Below are 23,152 nucleotides of genomic sequence, written 5' to 3'. Positions count from 1 at the left end.
CGAAGTGAGGTTCAATTCCCGTAGTCTCTCCTCGTAGCTCATACCTCTCAGCTCGGGTACTAGTCTGGTGGCAAACTTTTGAACCTTTTCCAGTTTAGTCTTATGCTTGACTAGATATGGACTCCATGCTGGAGCCGCATACTCCAGGATTGGTCTGACATATGCGGTATACAATGTTCTGAAAGATTCCTTACACAAGTTTCTAAAGGCCGTTCTTATGTTAGCCAACCTGGCATATGCTGCTGATGTTATCCTCTTGATATGAGCTTCAGGGGACAGGTCTGGCGTGATATCAACCCCCAGGTCTTTCTCTCTCTCTTTGACTCTTGAAGTATTTCATCTCCCACGTGATACCTTGTATCTGGTCTCCTGCTTCCTACCCCTATCTTCATTACATTACATTTGCTTGGGTTAAACTCTAACATCCATTTGTTCGACCATTCCTGCAGCTTGTCCAGGTCTTCTTGAAGCCTCAAGCTGTCCTCTTCTGTCTTAATCCTTCTCATAATTTTGGCGTCGTCAGTAAACATTGAGAGGAATGAGTCTATACGCTCTGGGAGATCATTTACATATATCAGAAACAGGATAGGTCCAAGCACAGAGCCCTGTGGGACTCCACTGGTGACTTCACGCCATTCTGAGGTTTCACCCCTCACTATAACTCTCTGCTTCCTATTGCTTAGGTACTCACTTATCCACTGGAGCGCCCTACCAGTTACTCCTGCCTGTTTCTCCAGCTTATGCATCAACCCTTTATGGGGTACTGTGTCAAAGGCTTTCCGACAGTCCAAAAAAATGCAGTCCGCCCATCCTTCTCTTTCTTGCTTAATCTTTGTCACCTGATCATAGAATTCTATCAAACCTGTAAGGCAAGATTTACCCTCCCTGAACCCATGTTGATGGGTTGTCACGAAGTCTCTTCTCTCCAGATGTGTTACTAGGTTTTTTCTCACAATCTTCTCCATCACCTTGCATGGTATACAAGTTAAAGACACTGGCCTGTAGTTCAGTGCCTCTTGTCTGTCACCCTTTTTAAATATTGGTACTACATTAGCAGTCTTCCATACTTCTGGTAGGTCTCCCGTTTCCAGTGACCTACTATACACTATGGAGAGTGGCAAGCAAAGTGCTCCTGTACACTCTTTCAATACCCATGGTGAGATTCCATCCGGCCCAACAGCTTTTCTCACATCCAGCTCCAATAGGTGCTTCTTGACCTCATCTCTTGTAATTTCGAACCTTTCCAAGGTCACCTGGTTTGCTGCCACCTCTCCTAGCGCCGTGACTTCTCCCTGTTCTATTGTAAAGACCTCCTGGAACATTTGTTGAGTTCTTCACACACCTCTTTGTCATTCTCTGTGTACCTGTCCTCGCCCACCCTAAGTTTCATCACCTGTTCCTTCACTTATGTCTTCCTCCTGACGTGACTGTGTAGTAGCTTTGGTTCGGTCTTGGCTTTATTAGCTATATCATTTTCCAACCCGTTCTCGCAAATTTAATAAGTCAATATTGACTTATTAAATATGTGCATAGGTGACATACTTAACATAATAGATACCCTTAAAAAGATTCATAGAAAACACCGACCTTACCTAACCTTGTTAGTATCTTAAGATAAGCATCTTATTGCTTCGTAATTACAATTATTACCTAACCTATAATAGGTATAGGTTAAGTAATAATTGTAATTACGAAGCAATAAGATGCTTATCTTAAGATACTAACAAGGTTAGGTAAGGTCGGTGTTTTCTATGAATCTTTTTAGGGGTATCTATTATGTTTAGTATATCACCTATGCACGTAGTTAATAAGTCAATATTGACTTTACGAATTTGCGAGAACGGGTTGCATTTTCATACCTTTTCTCAGCTGCTCTTCTCACACTAACATACTCGTTCCTGGTTCTCTGGTATCTCTCTCTGCTTTCTGGTGTTCTGATATTACGGAAGTTCCTCCATACCCTTTTGTTCAGCTCCTTTGCTTTCATACATTCCCTAATAAACCACGGATTCTTCCTTTGCTTCTCTGTTTTTTCCTGTTGGGCTGGGACAAACCTGCTTACAGCCTCCAGATATTTTTGGGTGACATAGTCCATCATGTCTTGTACGGGCTTGGTTCCGAGTTCTGTGTCCCAGTGTATATCCCATAGGAATTTATTCATCTCTTCATAGTTTCCCTTTCGGTACGCCAGCCCTTTGTTTCCCAGTTCTTTTTTGGGGGTGATAATTCCTAGCTCAACCAGGTACTCAAAGCTCAATACACTATGATCACTCATTCCCAAGGGGGCTTCCAACTTAACTTCCCTTATATCCGACTCATTTAGGGTAAATATCAGATCAAGCAAGGCTGGTTCATCCCCTCCTCACGTTCTTGTCGATCCCTTCACGTGTTGACTTAGAAAGTTTCTTGTTGCCACATCCAGCAGCTTAGCTCTCCATGTGTCTGGGCCTCCATGTGAGTCTCTGTTCCCCCAATCTATCTTTCCATGGTTGAAGTCTTCCATGATTAGTAGCCTGGATCCGTTCCTGCTAGCCACAGAAGCTGCTCTCTCTATTATATTGATGGTGGCCAAGTTGTTTCTATCATATTCCTGTCTGGGTCTTCTGACATTCGGTGGGGGGTTATATATGACTACTACTATAATTTTCTGTCCTCCAGTTGCTATGGTGCCTGATATGTAGTCACTGAAACCTTCACAGTTCTGAATTACCATCTCTTCGAAACTCCAACCTTCTCTTAGTAGCAAAGCTACACCACCTCCTCCTCTCCCTTCTCTCTTTTTCCTCACTACATAGTAGCCCTGTGGAAACACTGCGTTTGTTATGGTGTTTGTTAGCTTTGTTTCTGTGAGTGCTATTATGTCTGGGTTTTCTTCTAGTGCCCATTCTCTGAGTCCACTTGTTTTATTTGTAATTCCATCTATGTTAGTGTACATTGTCTTGAAGCTCACTTTCTTCAGTTTATTTTCTTGTCCCTTTCTTGGCGAGCATTCTGCTGGTGTGGGAAGCTTTTCAGTGGGTGAGATGATCTGTGAGGTGGTTTGCAGGGTTTCAGGGGAGTTTAGGGTGAGGGGTGGGGGTTTCATGGAAAGAGTGACAGGTAGGGTGTGGGTTAAGGAGATAGGTGGGACATGGAGGATACGGGGTGAGTGTGTGTGTGTATGTGTGTGTGTGTGTGTGTAAATATATATTATTTAGATGCTGGTGAGGCTTACCATAATTTTAACCTATCCTACCAATATTTACCATCTCCTAAGCAAAATTCACCTATATTAATCAAAATTTAACCTCTTACAATTTTTTTTTTTTTTTTTGAGATATATACAAGAGTTGTTACATTCTTGTACAGCCACTAGTAAGCGTAGCGTTTCGGGTAGGTCCCTGGAATACGATCCCCGCCGCGAAGAATCGATGTGTAACCAAGTACCCATTTTACTGTTGAGTTAAACAGAGGCTACAGTTAAGGATTTGCGCCCAATAAATCCTCCCCGGCCAGGATACGAACCTATGACAAAAGCGCTCGCGGAACGCCAGGCGAGTGTCTTACCACTACACCACGGAGACTAACCTACCTAAATCTCGACCTATTTTATCCCTAACAGAAACTATGTTAACCTAATCTAGCCTATGATGTCCAACTAAAAGTAATGATGTCCATTCCCTACCTATGCTATTTTTGCCAAACCTAAAGTGACAAATCTTTTTCCAAAATTAACCTAAGAGAAGCAAAATGTATGCAAATTTACTATATTCAACTAAAATTTACCCCAACACATGCTAAATCTAATGAAATTAAACTTATCCTTTCCAAATTTACTCCAACATGATCAAATTTGAGCTATCCTAACTGAACCTGTGATGCCATACCCAAAGCTATATTTAATTAAATATGGTCAAATTTTAACCTGTCTAGAATGTGATCTAATCTATGCACCCCAACCTACTCCATGATAACCTGTTCCCATTGAATACCTAATCCAGCCTAACCAAGCATAATCTAACCTAAATCTAATAAAATTAATCCTATCCTTTCCTAATTTACTCCAATGTGACCAAATTTAAGCTATTCTAACTGAACCTGTTATACCACACCCAAAGCAATATTTAATTAAATTTGGTAAGATTTTAACCTGTCCAGAATGTGATCTAATCTATGCATCCCAACCTACACCCTGATAACCTGTTTGCATCGTATACCTAATCCAGCATTACCAAGCATAATCTAACCTAATACATCTAAAGCTATATTTTATTATTTTTAACAAAACTGGACCTACCCTCAATAAATTTAGCCTAATTTATGCAAAAACCACCAAATTTAAATTAACCATAACACAACCAAAGCTAAATTTTACAAAATTTTACCAATCCCTTTAAATTTATTACCTACCTATTTCCAACATGCAATTAACATGCTGTTTTCCTATTCTTAACACTGTTTCACTCTGTTAGGACTGCTTCTATTTAACTATTTCCAGTATCAAGTCACTAAGCATCCTACCCAATACTCAACACCATTTAACTCTTGTAGTGATGTGTCCGTCTAACTATTTCCAACATTCAATCATCATACATTCCACTCTATTCTCACACAATTTCACTCAATTTGAGGGGTCTGTCGAACTATTTCCAACATTTAATCCTCACATAACCAACCCACATTCCCAATACCATTGCACTCTGTTAATGTTCTGTCCAGCTAGCTATTTCCAACATCTAGTCTACTCACAGTTTGTCCCATTCTTAATACCATTTTACTCCGTTATTGGTGTGTCCGAAGTCTAATATATCATACTCTAGGGAACATTTTTTTTTTTTTGCATCCACACAACTATACCCAACCTAACTTAACCTGAACTAACCTCTAGTACAACATATTCTTAGGAAAGTGTTGTTTTGGACATCATCCCAACCTAACCTAAATTCTAATATTACATACTATTATGAAAGTGTTGTTTTTGGACCTAACCTAAATTCTAATACCTAAGGCAGAGCTCACGTTTGCAACTGTACTCATAGAAATGTGTTTTTATTGGACATTTTCCCTACCTCTACTACCACACATATTTAATTAACATAACCCAAAATTGGGTTTACTATTCATATGGAAATTGTATTATTTGCTCTGTTCTAACTAAAAACAAATAGAGGTAGATAGGGGTACCCCCACCTGATCTTGAAACTATGTTACATCTTTAGGATAAGAATGTATTATTTATCACATTTTATCCTATTTTACTTTATTGGCCTTAATTGTTGATAATGTTTCTATATTTAAAATAATTTTAACAATTTGGGGAAGGGGGTTAAAATTGTGTGTTATTGTCAATTTGCCTATAGATGTTTAAGGGAAATAAGAATGGTATATATATATAATGTAAGGATAATATTCTCACCCTTAAAATATAGAATTTCAGGGTTACGTACAGGGCATTCTTTCCTACATGTTGTTAGCTTCTAAAGGATGAATATAACAAATAATAACATTTTCCTAAGAATAGTAAACCCAGATCCGAATAGATTAAGTAAAATTATGTTAAAATAATGGTTTGCATTGTATGGATATTGTGAATAATCTCACTTTCCTAAGAAAATGGTGTAAAATAGAATCTAGATCCAGGAATGAGAGGTTTCGTTAAGGATGTTGGGTTAAGTTGATATAAGGAAAATTAACAATGGCAAATCATATTCCACGCATTGAGCTCTATGAGTATAGTTGCATAAAATGAGTTCTGATCCAGGTATTTGAAGTTAGGTCCATGAAGGACCTAATCTCAACCTGAGGTTGAGCTGATGTCCTTCGCAGTCACAGTGAGATGTAGGGAGTGAACTGGTGCTAGTGAGAGAGCTAAGTGGAACTCTGAGGACAGAGTTGAATTCCCTGCAGAAGAAGCTTAATGCGGCTTAAACAAGGTCAAGAGGAAGCAAAGGAGGAGAGCAGCATTAGAAAGTCTTCGTCTTGGAATGTCGTAAGAGACAGGGGGGACTTAAGAAGACTCTGACAAGGCCGCTTACCGCTGTCCTAAAGACCTCTAACTCATTCACTGAACTGAATGAGTTGAAGGACAAGAGCTGTAGGGAGACTGCAGTTCGCTCAAAAGGCAACGCATCGTAGGGAGCGTCGGTAAAGGAAGTTGCTTCGCGAATTTTGGTTGTTAGAGAATACCAGGTGAGGTATTTTGATAAAGATTTTTGTGCCAAAGATAAGGGGAACAGGTTAAGGGTTTGCTATCTGGGATCAGGAATCTAAGATATTATAAACAACATGAATGATATTATAGCTGGAAATGGGAACAAACCCATTATTTGTATCGGTTCTGGTGGAAATGATATAGGACGATTTAGGAGTGAGACACTGATACCAGGTGAGATATTTTGTGGCTCAGCAAGGCTTGGCTGGGTACAGCTATATAAACCCATAATTTTGGACGTTATAATTTTTTGCGTCTAAACTTTGAGCATCTTTTGAAGGTCAAAATTGACTACTTTATTTATATTAAACTATACCCTCAATCTAGATTTTCTGTCAATGAAAATTAACGTTATATGCCATTCTGAGCCCATAATGAATAAAATAAAAATTGGTGAAATATTAAATTAGTTAACTTAATTTGAAAATGCAAAATTTTCAATTATAAAATATTGTTTTCCCGTTCATGTTTTGATATTGATCCATTAGGAAAAGTTGGAGCATTTTCCATATAGATTGTGCACAACAAATTTTAAAGTGTTAGAGGAAGGTTGAGAATGTGAGGACCTGGCCCCCTTAACACTTAAACTGTGCAACGTGCCTGCAGGCCCATGTCTGGTTTGCGCAACGTGCCTCCGGGTACTCTTATTTTTCACGTTCCATTCAAAACTGGCACGCGGTATGGCATGGGTGGGTGGGGGCCCCAGTGATCGTCCACCATCTTAAAAAAAATCCCAGCATGTCCCACGGCCATGGGTAGCCTCAGTTTCACAGCAGCAACCATGTCTGACGCATCCTCTACGAGCTCCCGCTCCAGGGTGACCCACAGTCATGGAAAACGACTCTCTGAGGAGGAAATACGCAATATTTTGTATGATGACGGTGCTATGGATGATGACATAGACTATGACCCAGAGAAAGACCTTACTCAGACATCTGATACGAGTGAGAGAGAGAGACGGAATTGGAAGATGTGGCGAGCGTGTACGGTACACGCGCCTCGCCTGGGCTGCCTCGCTGTCCTGGGTCAACACCGTTATCATCACCACCATCATGTATGTCCACAGACGCTAGTAGTTTATTCAGGGACAGTGCATGTGACGAATCTTTCTCAGGCTTCAGTGACATTGGCTCTGATATGAGTAGTGTGGACGACCCGAGTATGATGTGGGAACCGATCTGTGAGATTTATATTTATTTAATTTATATGAATTTATATAGAATTTATATTTACGTTAATTTATATATTTCGATAAAAATTGGTATGATGTTAAGTGAACTGTATTTCTGCAATATTTCTCACAAATCGATCCTTACTCATTAGGGGGGGTTTATATTAAATTTATATATATGCAGCCAATCAAACTACAGTATTAAACTACATATACTAGTAAATAAATTGGAGGTGCCTTATCTTATTGTACAGCAGGCTTAGTCCACCAGATATAACTAGGATGTAGACACCAAATTATCCTCGTGTGAGGCTAGCTTCCATCACCCTGGTAACTGATGTACCAAGATTAATTTGCTTCCTCTTCTTGTTCCTTCAAAGGACACTAGCTGTCAAGCCGAAAACCTAATATATGACAGCTATATCAGAGAAAACACTGTATATTAAAGAATAAGGACCAAGGCTTAATTACCTTTATTAAGAGGCTAGTTCGCATCCTAACCAGTTTGCCCTTATCTACCTAACATTAACTGGCCAGAAATGATTAGATAAACGGGTTTTGGTAGGACACTTCCCTTGTTTATGTTGACAGCGTGTTGATGATGGTAGAACACTTTGATCTCCATAACACTTTGTCCAAGAGAAATTATAGGAGCTGAATTTGCTCCCCTGCGCCCCTGGTCATAACAAACAACGGCTGACCTCTCCACAGCATGACGCCTTGGCTCTCCTTGTCCAATGGCAATAAGTGATAGAAGGGTCACATTTACTTTATTTTGATACTGATAATTAAGTTAATTCAAATGAGATATTTTTATGATGGTAAAAGTCCAAAGACTAATGTATTTAAGAATAATTCCCAACAGAATAGCTGGTGAATTTATAGTACTATATGGCAATGATATCCTGTTTTCTATTGACGGAAAATTCCACTTCAATCTACATTTTCTAAGGGTTAACTTGTGTACACAACACAGCAGCAATATCATCTGCAAATTACATGTAATATTATTAAATGGTGTCGGGTTTTCCGACATACGAGCAGCAGTGGTGTTACCAGGCGGGGTTTTGCTGCCTCAGCAACACACCATGGCAGGCGGCAGCGTGTCTCACAGCATGTGGACAACAACGACAGTGGCCCCTGAACATCATTTATTCGTGGTGGGTCTACAGTACGTAAATCTGCCTCAGCGCCTAGCATACCCTCACTCAGCTTTAGCAGCAGCAGTAGACGACGTAGCCGTGTTCTTGGTGCTCGTGGTGGTGTTGGCCGTGGTGTTGGCACCACGGCACCACTTGTGTGGGAGGATTGCACCACATTTGTCCCTCAAATACCAACGTTCGATGATACTGATGTTGGTGTTACACCATTATTCCCATATACCGGTGATGATATGGCAGACATGGAATATTTCCAGGCATATTTTGACAATGTATTCATGACGCATCTTGTGACTGAGACAAACAGGTTCGCTCACAGCCTCATAGACGACGGCATTTTACCTGCCTCACGCCTCACACGATGGAAGGACACGACAATCGACGAAATATACGTGTTTCTGGCACTCAGCATGATGATGAAGCACTCTGAGAAACCTGTCATCCAGGATTTTATTCCACTGCCCGTGTTCAACCAGTACATGTCGCGTGATAGGTTTCTCTTGATTCTCAGGTGCCTGCACTTCGAAAATAATGCAAATGAGGACAGACACGACAGACTGTGGAAAGTACAATAGATGTTCAGTGACATGAGAGGGAAGTTCAGGAATTATTTTGTACATGCACAGAATGTGGTTATTGACGAGTCGCTTGTACTCTTCAAGGGGCGACTGGCATTCAAGCAGTACATCCCATCAAAGCGGCACCGATTTGGACTGAAGTTTTTTGTGCTGTGAGACTGGTATCGTCTTGGACATGATATTATATTTTGGTACAGACGAGTGAGTGCCAGCTGTGCAAGTGTGACAATATGCTGTCAGTGCAGTGGAAGGACAGACAAGAGGTGAATTTGCTGACTACGATTCACACCGGTGCCATGTTGGACAGTGGGAAAGTCCACTGTCAGACACGCAACACCGTGTATAAGCCAGACTGTGTCATAGACTATAACGTGAACATGCGCCTCGTCGATAAATGTGACATGATGCTTGGTGGAGTGGAGTGCGTGCGCAAGTCTGTAAAGTGGACGAAAAAGTTCTTCCACCTCATGGATGTTGAAGTGCTCAACTGCTTCAATATGTACCTAGTAAAATCTGGCAGGAGACCGTCTATACGTACAATCAGTGCTGGTGTTGTGTCACAGCTGCTAGTAAAGTATGGCAAGGAGGGCACAGTTGTACCGCATGAGGTGCAAGCAATAATATCACACGCAGCTCCAGACAGATTGAGGGGTAATGAGAACTTCGGAGTACATATGCTCGAGTATATGCCAGGCACAGCATCACGGGAGAAGGGTAAACGTGCATGTATAGTCTGCAGGAACACTACCCGTAGAGAACAGAAACCAAGATACATCAGCACCTGGTGCGTGGAGTGCAAGGTGCCAGTCTGCGCCGTTGGCTGTTTAGCAGCATATCACACACTCGCGGAGTACTGAGTGTGTTTATGGTGTGTGTATATAGTGTGTGATACTGTACAGTGTGTATATAAAGTGTAAATATAAATATATTAGGCGTGATACATTGGAAATTGTGCAGGATAAGTGAACTTGTTTGTGATGCACGTAACACAGTGTCTACGGACAGTACGGATATTCTACTGCCATAATATAGTGTACGTGTTCATTATATATTGGATTGGCACGTAAAAACAACTAAATTGTATTTGGAACTGTGCGTAAAAAATTAACGAAAATATATTCGCAGCAACTCGCGCGCCCCGCCCCGAGCGCCCTACTGGCCCCGGGAGCGTACGTCACGGGCGCACGGGGAATGATGACCTCACGCCCCGACTTACGGACCACATAGCAGCCAAAGTAAGTACAATTTCGATTTTTTTTTACATACCCATACTGAGTAAGGGTTTTTGAGACTTTAAAAAAAAATAAAAAAATTCCAGAGAATTTATTTCCTGCACACTACGGAGGTGTCATATTTGGAGGCAACGCAGTTAAGGGGTTAAGTTACTGCACATCAGCAGTCATTGCAAGACCGTCTGGTCTGTTGTGTAGTCAATGTCCCACCAGCCCCGTTGGTTACCAGACCCTCTAGTTTGTGGTGTGGTCAAAGTCCCTGCAGCCCCGTCTCTTACCAGACCTCTGCTTTGTTAAGTGGTCATCGTCCCCAGAGCCATGTCTCTAACCAGACCCTCTGGTCTGTTGTGTATTCAACGTCCATGCAGCCCCGTTTCTAGCCAGACCCTCGGGTTTGTTGTGTGGTCAATTGTCCCACCAGCCCTGTCTCTAACCAGACCCACTGGTTTGTGATTTGGTCAACGTAGCTGTAGCCCCCGTCTCTAACCAGACCCTCTGAGTTGTGGTGTTGTGTGATCAACATCTCTGCAGCCCTGCGTCTAACAAGACCTCCTCTGGTTTGTGTTGTGGTCAACGTCCCAGTAGCCCCTTGTCTAACCAGACCCTCTGGTTTGTGGTGTGATCAACGACCCTGCCGCCTAGTCGCTAAACAGACCCTCTTGTTTGTGGTTTGGTCATCGTCCGAACAGCCCAGTCTTTAACCAGACCCTCTGGTCTGTTGTGTATTCAATTTCCATGCAGCCCCGTCTCTAGCCTGACCCTATGGTTTATGGTGTGGTCATTGTTCCAGCAGCCCTGTCTCTAAGCAGACCCTCTGGTTTGTTGTGAGGTCAACGTCCTACCAGCTCCATCTCTAACCAGACCCTCTGATTTGTTGTGAGGTCAACGTCCTACCAGCTCCATCTCTAACCAGACCCTCTGGTTTGTTGTGTGGTCAACGTCCCTTGCAGCCTTGTCTCTAACAAGTGTTATGACCCCATGTAGCCTGGGTGGAACGAGTCTACCCCAGTGAGAGTTATCCTGTCTTATGGACCTGATTGAGAGGTTAGAGGAAATATGTATATATTAGACAATTGAATAGACGTCAGTGAGTAATCTCAGGATAATAGCAGAAGAAGGGAGTTGGTAATAAGTTACATGAAATGAGATGTCGATACTTTGACGACGTGCAATGATGCTAGCAGGAGGCTGTGACCTCACTTGAGTCACGACTATCGTCAGAGGTGGTTGTATGTCACTGATTCTCCCAGAATAAGGAAAAATATAGTTCCCTGTGTTTGTACTGGAGTGAAGACGACATGTCTGCAAGTGTTAGGAAGCTGTTGAGGACTTAGTACACCATTTTTCTGTGATTTTGATAAATTAGAGACGACCTGGAAATGAGTGTTGGTCGCGCCATGGTGAAACTCTAATTGTTGTGCCTTCAAGAGGAAGGAAGTGAGCAGGCGTTTCTGTTGTTGAGCCTGCCAGGCGACGTTGTGAAATCAAGATGTGGACTGGAAGAAGCCTTGTGAGGCAGTCCTGAATCATTTTTGTGGGCGGCCTATGTGAGCGCCATGTTTGAGCTCCAGTGACTGAGTGTCCTCACGTCAGAGATTTTGGCGATAAGCCTACTTAATCAGTTGTAATTTAGCCACTAGTGTTTGTTTGTGTGGCCAGCGATCGTCGTGAACATATGTACTTGTAGAATAGAGATTTTATTGAGACAGTGAGCTAAAATAAGTAGTTAAATTTGGGAGGACATGCTGCAGGGAGGAGCGAGACAGCCTCCCTCGCCGAAGGTCAAGTGCTGATTGAAGGGAGGAAGCCTCCAGCTTTGCGACAGGGGAACTGGCCTGGAGGGTGTCAAGACATGTTCCCAGAGTAGACTCGCCCAGGATTGAGGGAGGACCATCGCGGCGACGCATTAGTGTTTAAAGAGATGTAGGATTTTATTTCCTGTGAATAAATTTAATTAAGTTTGGTTAGGAAAACATTTTTATTGGCATGGTAATGGAATTGCAGGTTTGTTTGGGAAGGAGTTTGTGGAGAAACTTTGAAGTTAGAGAAAAAGTTAGTGGAGGAACTTCGAGGCTGGAGAAGAAGTGTATGCTAAACTCTGTGGTAGAGCAGAACTCTATGTTGAGGAGTTGGTTTCAAGCAGTGTAGAGGAGTTATGCGTGTCTCTGTGGAATCAGTGGTGATGCGTCACTGTAATCGGATTAGAACTTCGTTGTGCAGGAGATTGGGAGAACTGTAGAAGTGCCTTTCCTGATATTATGAAGGACATAAAGATATACATTGGTGTTGAACCTTTAGGAGCAGAACAAAGATTCATGATGGACACACGTAAATATATAAGGGAAGTGCTTGAATGCTTATAGGCAAGTAAGATGCAGTGTAAGGTGAGAGATTGATTTCTTCTTTTGTTGGGGGATATTTATGTAGATGTTTCTGGTGTTTCAGCCCCAAACTTAGTTTCATATATTTATAAGGCTGATAATACAGTATTGCTGTGACAGGATTTGAGCCCCATTAAGTGAGGGAGTAGTAAGTGGTAAGGCAAGAGTTGAGCAGCCACTTGATAACGACATTTGGTGAAAGCAGGATATTATATTGGAATGCCACCGGATTGAAGCAGTTTGGAGAGTTGTATGATAATGTTCTATTTTATATGTTATGTATTATGTATGTTTTCTTTGTATATTAAATTTATATGTTAGCTGGCTTTTGCTCTTGCCCTGGTGAGGTTTCCCAGAAAGCAGAGGAGAGAGGGAGAGGGTCACGGCTGCGTATAGGGTGGCAGAAGATACTAATTCAGGAAAGGGGGATCTAGGAGATCATTCCAAACAAGGAGAGAGTTGGGGGTCACAACGACTCGAGTAGTGTGTGTACACAAGACAATGAGGCCTGTTTTGGAGCCACACCCCTAAATATGTGATGGTGAACCCATCTCCAAGATCAAGAGGCATACAGGGTGATCTCCTAGGTAAATTAGAAACACTCCAGTGTCCATTGCTGGTCGACCAACGGTAGCGGGAGTGTGGCTGACGGGGTCGGTTGTTTGTTCCGTCAGAGAGTGGTTGGGGACGTTGTCCACCTGTACAAAAGTAACAGTCTGGTGCAACAACCAGGGCGCACTTATGGAGGTTTAAGTCCCAAAATCCCCAACCCCCTCAGGGCAGAACACCAGACCCTCTGGTTTTTGTTGTGGTCAGCATGCCAGTAGCCCCGTCTCTAACAAGACCCTCTGGTTTGTGTTGTGGTCAACGTCCCTGCAGCCCCGTCGCTAACCAGACCCCTGTGATTTGTGGTGCTGTCAACGTCCCTTCAGCCCAGTCGTTAACCAGACCCTGTGGTTTGTGGTGGTATCAACGTCCCCGCAGCCCCGTCTCTAACCCTCTGGTTTGTGGTGTGGTCAACCGTTCAGTTCGAGGCGGCGGCTCGCAGCCTGACAAGTCAGTCACAGCCTGACATATCAGACGCAGCCTTGTTGATCAGGTATCCTTTGAAGGTGTTTATCAAGTTTTCTTTTGAACACTGCGAGACGTCGGCCAGTTATTCCACATTTGTGAAGAGAAAATGTTGAACAGTCTTGGGCCTTTGATGCTCGAGTTCTCTGCCAGCGTGTCTCTTGCACCTTTGCTTTTCAGTGAAGCTATTCTGCACATCCTGCCAAGTCTTCTTGTCTCATGTGGTGTTATTTCTGTGTACAGATTTGCAACCAGTCACTTCTAATATTTTTCATGTGTAAATTATTATGTGTTCCGCCTGTCTGCGTTATAAGGAATACAGATTTAACATTTTTAAGCAGCCCTAATAATTTAGATGTATTATTTAGTGGATTCTAGCTGTAAAGTATCTTTGCACACTCTCCAGGTCAGCAATATCTCCGGCTATGAATGGGGCTGGGAGTGTGCAATAGTATATCACTCTACAGAGCACTAGCGTCTTAAAAAGTATCATCATCATTGGTCTGGCATCTAATATTTGAAAGGTACATGTTATCCAACCTGTCATTTTTCTTGCGGTTGTGGCAGCTATTGTGTAGTGCTCTTGAAAGATTTGGTTTTCCCACATGATTACTGAAAATTACGGAGTAACTTCAACTTAGCCACATTAAACATCATGTTATTTTCTGTGCCCCGTTGAAAGACTTGAAGAACATCAGACTGGAGGTCTGCTGTGTCCTCTATAGTGTCTACTTGCATGAAAATCTCAGTGTCGTCAGTAAAGAATGATACATTACCATAGTTTGTGTATATTTGTCTTATATGAGGAGGAGGAAAACTACCTGAGCAAGCACTATATCTTGGGGAACTGAGCTTTTTATGGTGAATAATTCGGATTTTACTGTTGACCATTACACTCAGGGTTCTGTTGACCATTACACTCCGGGTACTGTTGACCATTACGCTCCGGTAACTGTAGACCATTACACTCCGGGTACTGTTGACCATTACGCTCCGGGTACTGTTGTCCATTACGCTCAGGGTACTGTTGACCATTACACTCCGGTAACTGTAGACCATTACACTCCGGGTACTGTTGTCCATTACGCTCAGGGTTCTGTTGTCCATTACGCTCAGGGTACTGTTGACCATTACACTCCGGTAACTGTAGACCATTACACTCCGGGTACTGTTGTCCATTACACTCAGGGTTCTGTTGTCCATTACGCTCAGGGTACTGTTGACCATTACACTCCGGTAACTGTAGACCATTACACTCCGGTAACTGTAGACCATTACACTCCGGTAACTGTAGACCATTACACTCAGGGTTCTGTTGACCATTACACTCAGGGTTCTGTTGACCATTACGCTCCGGGTACTGTTGTCCATTACGCTCAGGGTTCTGTTGTCCATTACACTCAGGGTTCTGTTGACCATTACACTCAGGGTTCTGTTGACCATTACGCTCCGGGTACTGTTGACCATTACACTCAGGGTTCTGTTGACCATTACGCCCAGGGGACTGTTGACCATTACACTCAGGGTTCTGTTGACCATTACGCCCAGGGGACTGTTGACCATTACACTCAGGGTTCTGTTGACCATTACGCCCAGGGGACTGTTGACCATTATGCCCAGGGGACTGTTGACCATTACGCCCAGGGGACTGTTGACCATTACGCCCAGGGGACTGTTGACCATTACGCCCATGGTTCTGTTGACCATTACGCTCAGGGTTCTGTTGACCATTACACTCAGGGTTCTGTTGACCATTACACTCAGGGGACTGTTGACCATTACGCCCAGGGTTCTGTTGACCATTACGCCCAGGGGACTGTTGACCATTACGCCCAGGGGACTGTTGACCATTACGCCCAGGGGACTGTTGACCATTACACTCCGGTAACTATAGACCATTACACTCAGGGTTCTGTTGACCATTACACTCAGGGTTCTGTTGACCATTACGCCCAGGGGTCTGTTGACCATTACGCTCAGGGTTCTGTTGACCATTACACTCAGGGTTCTGTTGACCATTACACTCAGGGGACTGTTGACCATTACGCCCAGGGTTCTGTTGACCATTACGCCCAGGGGACTGTTGACCATTACGCCCAGGGTTCTGTTGACCATTACACTTAGGGGACTGTTGACCATTACGCTCAGGGAACTGTTGACCATTACGCCCAGGGGACTGTTGACCATTACACTCAGGGGACTGTTGACCATTACACTCAGGGGACTGTTGACCATTACACTCAGGGGACTGTTGACCATTACGCCCAGGGGACTGTTGACCATTATGCCCAGGGGACTGTTGACCATTACGCCCAGGGTTCTGTTGACCATTACGCCCAGGGTTCTGTTGACCATTACGCCCAGGGTTCTATTGACCATTACGCCCAGGGGACTGTTGACCATTACGCCCAGGGGACTGTTGACCATTACGCCCAGGGGACTGTTGACCATTACACTCAGGGGACTGTTGACCATTACGCCCAGGGGACTGTTGACCATTACGCTCAGGGGACTGTTGACCATTACACTCAGGGGACTGTTGACCATTACGCCCAGGGGACTGTTGACAATTACACTCAGGGGACTGTTGACCATTACGCTCAGGGTTCTGTTGACCATTACGCCCAGGGGACTGTTGACCATTACACTCAGGGGACTGTTGACCATTACGCCCAGGGGACTGTTGACCATTACAGTCAGGGGACTGTTGACCATTACGCCCAGGGTTCTGTTGACCATTACGCCCAGGGGACTGTTGACCATTACGCCCAGGGGACTGTTGACCATTACACTCAGGGGACTGTTGACCATTACGCTCAGGGAACTGTTGACCATTACGCCCAGGGGACTGTTGACCATTACACTCAGGGGACTGTTGACCATTACGCCCAGGGGACTGTTGACCATTACGCCCAGGGGAGTGTTGACCATTACACTCAGGGTTCTGTTGACCATTACGCTCAGGGTTCTGTTGACCATTACGCCCAGGGGAGTGTTGACCATTACACTCAGGGTTCTGTTGACCATTACGCTCAGGGTTCTGTTGACCATTATGCCCAGGGGACAGTTGACCATTACGCTCAGGGTTCTGTTGACCATTACGCCCAGGGTTCTGTTGACCATTATGCCCAGGGGACTGTTGACCATTACGCTCAGGGTTCTGTTGACCATTACGCTCAGGGTTCTGTTGACCATTATGCCCAGGGGAGTGTTGACCATTACACTCAGGGTTCTGTTGACCATTACACTCAGGGTTATGTTGACCATTACGCTCAAGGTTCTGTTGACCATTACACTCAGGGGACTGTTGACCATTATGCCCAGGGGACAGTTGACCATTATGCCCAGGGGACTGTTGACCATTACACTCAGGGGACTGTTGACCATTACGCTCAGGGGACTGTTGACCATTACGCCCAGGGGACTGTTGACCATTATGCCCAGGGGACTGTTGACCATTACACTCAGGGGACTGTTGACCATTACGCCCAGGGTTCTGTTGACCATTACACTCAGGGGACTGTTGACCATTATGCCCAGGGGACTGTTGACCATTATGCCCAGGGGACTGTTGACCATTACACTCAGGGGACTGTTGACCATTATGCTCAGGGGACTGTTGACCATTATGCCCAGGGGACTGTTGACCATTACGCCCAGGGGACTGTTGACCATTATGCCCAGGGGACTGTTGACCATTATGCTCAGGAGACTGTTGACCATTATGCCCAGGGGACTGTTGACCATTATGCTCAGGGGACTGTTGACCATTATGCCCAGGGGACTGTTGACCATTATGCTCAGGGGACTGTTGACCATTATGCCCAGGGGACTGTTGACCATTATGCTCAGGGGACTGTTGACCATTACGCCCAGGGGTCTGTTGACCATTACACTCAGGGTTCTGTTGACCATTACACTCAGGGGACTGTTGACCATTACGCCCAGGGTTCTGTTGACCATATCGCCCAGGGGACTGTTGACCATTACGCCCAGGGGACTGTTGACCATTACGCCCAGGGGACTGTTGACCATTACACTCCGGTAACTGTAGACCATTACACTCAGGGTTCTGTTGACCATTACACTCAGAGTTCTGTTGACCATTACGCCCAGGGTTCTGTTGACCATTACGCTCAGGGTTCTGTTGACCATTACACTCAGGGTTCTGTTGACCATTACACTCAGGGGACTGTTGACCATTACGCCCAGGGTTCTGTTGACCATTACGCCCAGGGGACTGTTGACCATTACGCCCAGGGTTCTGTTGACCATTACACTCAGGGGACTGTTGACCATTACGCTCAGGGAACTGTTGACCATTACGCCCAGGGGACTGTTGACCATTACGCCCAGGGGACTGTTGACCATTATGCCCAGGGGACTGTTGACCATTACGCCCAGGGTTCTGTTGACCATTACGCCCAGGGTTCTGTTGACCATTACGCCCAGGGTTCTGTTGACCATTACGCCCAGGGGACTGTTGACCATTACGCCCAGGGGACTGTTGACCATTACGCCCAGGGGACTGTTGACCATTACACTCAGGGGACTGTTGACCATTACGCCCAGGGGACTGTTGACCATTACGCTCAGGGGACTGTTGACCATTACACTCAGGGGACTGTTGACCATTACGCCCAGGGGACTGTTGACCATTACACTCAGGGGACTGTTGACCATTACGCCCAGGGGACTGTTGACCATTACACTCAGGGGAGTGTTGACCATTACGCCCAGGGTTCTGTTGACCATTACGCCCAGGGGACTGTTGACCATTACGCCCAGGGGACTGTTGACCATTACACTCAGGGGACTGTTGACCATTACGCTCAGGGAACTGTTGGCCATTACGCCCAGGGGACTGTTGACCATTACACTCAGGGGACTGTTGACCATTACGCCCAGGGGACTGTTGACCATTACGCCCAGGGGAGTGTTGACCATTACACTCAGGGTTCTGTTGACCATTACGCTCAGGGTTCTGTTGACCATTACACTCAGGGGACTGTTGACCATTACGCTCAGGGTTCTGTTGACCATTACGCTCATGGTTCTGTTGACCATTATGCCCAGGGGACTGTTGACCATTACGCTCAGGGTTCTGTTGACCATTACGCTCAGGGTTCTGTTGACCATTACGCTCAGGGTTCTGTTGACCATTACGCTCAGGGTTCTGTTGACCATTATGCCCAGGGGAGTGTTGACCATTACACTCAGGGTTCTGTTGACCATTACACTCAGGGTTCTGTTGACCATTACGCTCAGGGTTCTGTTGACCATTACACTCAGGGGACTGTTGACCATTATGCCCAGGGGACTGTTGACCATTATGCCCAGGGGACTGTTGACCATTACACTCAGGGGACTGTTGACCATTACGCTCAGGGGACTGTTGACCATTACGCCCAGGGGACTGTTGACCATTATGCCCAGGGGACTGTTGACCATTACACTCAGGGGACTGTTGACCATTACGCCCAGGGTTCTGTTGACCATTACACTCAGGGGACTGTTGACCATTATGCCAAGGGGACTGTTGACCATTATGCCCAGGGGACTGTTGACCATTACACTCTGGGGACTGTTGACCATTATGCTCAGGGGACTGTTGACCATTATGCCCAGGGGACTGTTGAACATTACGCCCAGGGGACTGTTGACCATTATGCCCAGGGGACTGTTGACCATTATGCTCAGGGGACTGTTGACCATTATGCCCAGGGGACTGTTGACCATTATGCTCAGGGGACTGTTGACCATTATGCCCAGGGGACTGTTGACCATTATGCTCAGGGGACTGTTGACCATTATGCCCAGGGGACTGTTGACCATTATGCTCAGGGGACTGTTGACCATTACGCCCAGGGGACTGTTGACCATTACGCCCAGGGAACTGTTGACCATTACGCCCAGGGGACTGTTGACCATTATGCTCAGGGGACTGTTGACCATTATGCCCAGGGGACTGTTGACCATTACGCCCAGGGGACTGTTGACCATTATGCCCAGGGGACTGTTGACCATTATGCTCAGGGGACTGTTGACCATTATGCCCAGGGGACTGTTGACCATTATGCTCAGGGGACTGTTGACCATTACGCCCAAGGGGACTGTTGACCATTACGCCCAGGGGACTGTTGACCATTATGCTCAGGGGACTGTTGACCATTACGCCCAGGGGACTGTTGACCATTACGCCCAGGGGACTGTTGACCATTACACTCAGGGGACTGTTGACCATTACGCCCAGGGGACTGTTGACCATTACGCCCAGGGGACTGTTGACCATTATGCCCAGGGGACTGTTCACCATTACGCTCCGGGGACTGTTGACCATTATGCCCAGGGGACTGTTGACCATTACACTCTGGGGACTGTTGACCATTATGCTCAGGGGACTGTTGACCATTATGCCCAGGGGACTGTTGAACATTACGCCCAGGGGACTGTTGACCATTATGCCCAGGGGACTGTTGACCATTATGCTCAGGGGACTGTTGACCATTATGCCCAGGGGACTGTTGACCATTATGCTCAGGGGACTGTTGACCATTATGCCCAGGGGACTGTTGACCATTATGCTCAGGGGACTGTTGACCATTATGCCCAGGGGACTGTTGACCATTATGCTCAGGGGACTGTTGACCATTACGCCCAGGGGACTGTTGACCATTACGCCCAGGGAACTGTTGACCATTACGCCCAGGGGACTGTTGACCATTATGCTCAGGGGACTGTTGACCATTATGCCCAGGGGACTGTTGACCATTACGCCCAGGGGACTGTTGACCATTATGCCCAGGGGACTGTTGACCATTATGCTCAGGGGACTGTTGACCATTATGCCCAGGGGACTGTTGACCATTATGCTCAGGGGACTGTTGACCATTACGCCCAAGGGGACTGTTGACCATTACGCCCAGGGGACTGTTGACCATTATGCTCAGGGGACTGTTGACCATTACGCCCAGGGGACTGTTGACCATTACGCCCAGGGGACTGTTGACCATTACACTCAGGGGACTGTTGACCATTACGCCCAGGGGACTGTTGACCATTACGCCCAGGGGACTGTTGACCATTATGCCCAGGGGACTGTTCACCATTACGCTCCGGGGACTGTTGACCATTATGCCCAGGGGACTGTTGACCATTACGCTCCGGGGACTGTTGACCATTACACTCAGGGTACTGTTCACGTGGAATTAAAGTTTCATTTACCTACTTGGTTATTAATTCCTTTTGTGCGCATTTTGTGAAATCTATAAATATAAAGAGCTTTTTGCTTGTCTTCCATGGCCTTAACGGCCATGTCATAGTGGTCACAGTGTCATGAAGTCTCTGTGATCCATGTGTCCAGTGTTATGAAGACTGTGATCCATGTGTCCAGTGTTATGAAGACTGTGATCCATGTGTCCAGTGTTATGAAGACTGTGATCCATGTGTCCAGTGTCATGAAGACTGTGATTTATGTGTCCAAGGTCATGAAGACTGTGATCCATGTGTCCAGTGTCATGAAGACTGTGATTTATGTGTCCAGTGTCATGAAGACTGTGATTTATGTGTCCAAGGTCATGAAGACTGTGATTTATGTGTCCAAGGTCATGAAGTCTCTGTGATCCATGTGTCCAGTGTCATGAAGACTGTGATTTATGTGTCCAGTGTCATGAAGACTGTGATTTATGTGTCCAGTGTCATGAAGACTGTGATTTATGTGTCCAAGGTCATGAAGACTGTGATCCATGTGTCCAAGGTCATGAAGTCTCTGTGATCCATGTGTCCAGTGTCATGAAGACTGTGATTTATGTGTTCAAGGTCATGAAGTCTCTGTGATCCATGTGTCCAGTGTCATGAAGACTGTGATTTATGTGTTCAAGGTCATGAAGTCTCTGTGATCCATGTGTCCAGTGTCATGAAGACTGTGATTTATGTGTCCAAGGTCATGAAGTCTCTGTGATCCATGTGTCCAGTGTCATGAAGACTGTGATTTATGTGTTCAAGGTCATGAAGTCTCTGTGATCCATGTGTCCAGTGTCATGAAGACTGTGATTTATGTGTCCAGTGTCATGAAGACTGTGATTTATGTGTCCAAGGTCATGAAGACTGTGATCCATGTGTCCAAGGTCATGAAGTCTCTGTGATCCATGTGTCCAGTGTCATGAAGACAGAGTGATCCAGGTTTCCAGGGTCATGAAGTCTCTGTGATTCATGTGTCCAGTGTTATGAAGACTGTGATTCATGTGTCCAGTGTTATGAAGACTGTGATTCATGTGTCCAGTGTTATGAAGACTGTGATTCATGTGTCCAGTGTTATGAAGACTGTGATTCATGTGTCCAGTGTCATGAAGACTGTGATCCATGTGTCCAGTGTCATAAAGACATTGTGATCCTTGTGTCTAGGGGTCATGAAGACTCTGTGATCCCTATGTCCAGGGTCATGAAGACACTGATCCATGTGTCCAGGGTCATGAAGACACTGATCCGTGTGTCCAGGGTCATGAAGAATGTGACCTATGTGTCCAGGGTCATGAAGACACTGATCCATGTGTCCAGGGTCATGAAGAATGTGATCCATGTGTCCAGGGTCGTGTAGAATGTGATCCATGTGTCCAGGGTCATGAAGAATGTGATCCATGTGTCCAGGGTCATGAAGAATGTGATCCATGTGTCCAGGGTCATAAAGTCTGTGATCCATGTGTTTTGTGATCTTACTTTTTAGCCATCTTTTAAGGACTTTCATGTTGTGTGATGTTATAGCTGTTGGTCTATAATGCTTTGCAACTGCTCTACTACCTCCTTTGTGACGTGGGGCTATCTCCAGTATGTAAGTATCAGGTATAACACCAGCATCTAGGCTCCTTTTCATATGATGTTTAGGGCTTGTGATAGAGGATTTTAGCAGTTCTAGAGAACATAGAATTCCAGGACTCCAGGTCTAGTGCAGAATGCATGGGCACGCTCTCTACAGCTACTTCTAATTCCAGTGCGGTTAAGATTACAACTGATATATGATTCGAATGTGGTGTCTTCGGTTAATGTGATTGGTGGACATATTACCAAACATAAAATAGAAGGTTTTATCAATGTTAAAGATGAGTTTGTTAGCAGTTAAAAAGTATGGACTTCTTTATTTCAGTATTCAGTGTCAATTTTAATGAAATGATTATGATTGGAGAAAATAAAGGTTGTGTTATCAGCTAACTGCAGTGGCTTCAGGTGTTGAGAGCCACTTGGAAGGTCATTGACGCAAATAAAAAAGAGGAGAGTACCAAGTATACTGTTGTGTGGAACTCCTATGTGGAAGGGTGGAAGTAGTAGCATCATTCACAGAGACATTCTGGAATCTGTCACTGAACTAAGATTACA

At 45.0% G+C, this 23,152-nt stretch overlaps 2 protein-coding genes across 2 annotated transcripts; both read right to left on the bottom strand.

The window, feature by feature from the left end:
• Nucleotides 1–14,660: 14,660 nt before the first annotated feature.
• Nucleotides 14,661–15,634, bottom strand: LOC138351702 (S-antigen protein-like). Its single transcript, XM_069303723.1, has 2 exons — nt 15,590–15,634; nt 14,661–15,335 (listed from the first exon to the last, which is right to left on the bottom strand). Exons 1-2 carry the CDS (start codon nt 15,632–15,634, stop codon nt 14,661–14,663), a joined length of 720 nt encoding a protein of 239 aa, XP_069159824.1.
• Nucleotides 15,635–15,671: 37 nt separating this feature from the next.
• LOC138351701 (S-antigen protein-like) lies at nt 15,672–18,706 on the bottom strand. The gene is made up of 6 exons (XM_069303722.1): nt 18,542–18,706; nt 17,752–18,167; nt 17,438–17,567; nt 16,537–17,183; nt 16,286–16,391; nt 15,672–16,127 (listed from the first exon to the last, which is right to left on the bottom strand). The coding sequence occupies exons 1-6, from the start codon at nt 18,704–18,706 to the stop codon at nt 15,672–15,674; spliced, it is 1,920 nt and encodes a 639-aa protein (XP_069159823.1).
• Nucleotides 18,707–23,152: the final 4,446 nt, after the last annotated feature.

Source organism: Procambarus clarkii, chromosome 50 (assembly GCF_040958095.1).
Source record: "Procambarus clarkii isolate CNS0578487 chromosome 50, FALCON_Pclarkii_2.0, whole genome shotgun sequence".
Lineage (NCBI taxonomy): Eukaryota > Metazoa > Arthropoda > Malacostraca > Decapoda > Cambaridae > Procambarus > Procambarus clarkii.
The sequence above is the reverse complement of the archived record's forward strand: the minus strand, read 5'-3'. Positions and strand labels throughout refer to the sequence as shown.

Excerpts from the sequence above, each read along its gene's own strand:
- LOC138351701 (XM_069303722.1), bottom strand. The coding sequence starts at position 18,706 with ATGGTCAACAGTCCCCTGGGCGTAATGGTCAACAGTCCCCTGAGTGTA. Across the intron at positions 16,392-16,536 it reads CCTGGGCGTAATGGTCAACA|AACCCTGAGCGTAATGGTCA; the intron begins GTCCCCTGGGCG and ends AATGGTCAACAG. Across the intron at positions 16,128-16,285 it reads TGGTCAACAGTCCCCTGAGC|AACCCTGGGCGTAATGGTCA; the intron begins GTAATGGTCAAC and ends AATGGTCAACAG.
- LOC138351702 (XM_069303723.1), bottom strand. The coding sequence starts at position 15,634 with ATGGTCAACAGTCCCCTGGGCGTAATGGTCAACAGTCCCCTGGGC. Across the intron at positions 15,336-15,589 it reads TGGTCAACAGTCCCCTGGGC|TCCCCTGGGCGTAATGGTCA; the intron begins GTAATGGTCAAC and ends AATGGTCAACAG.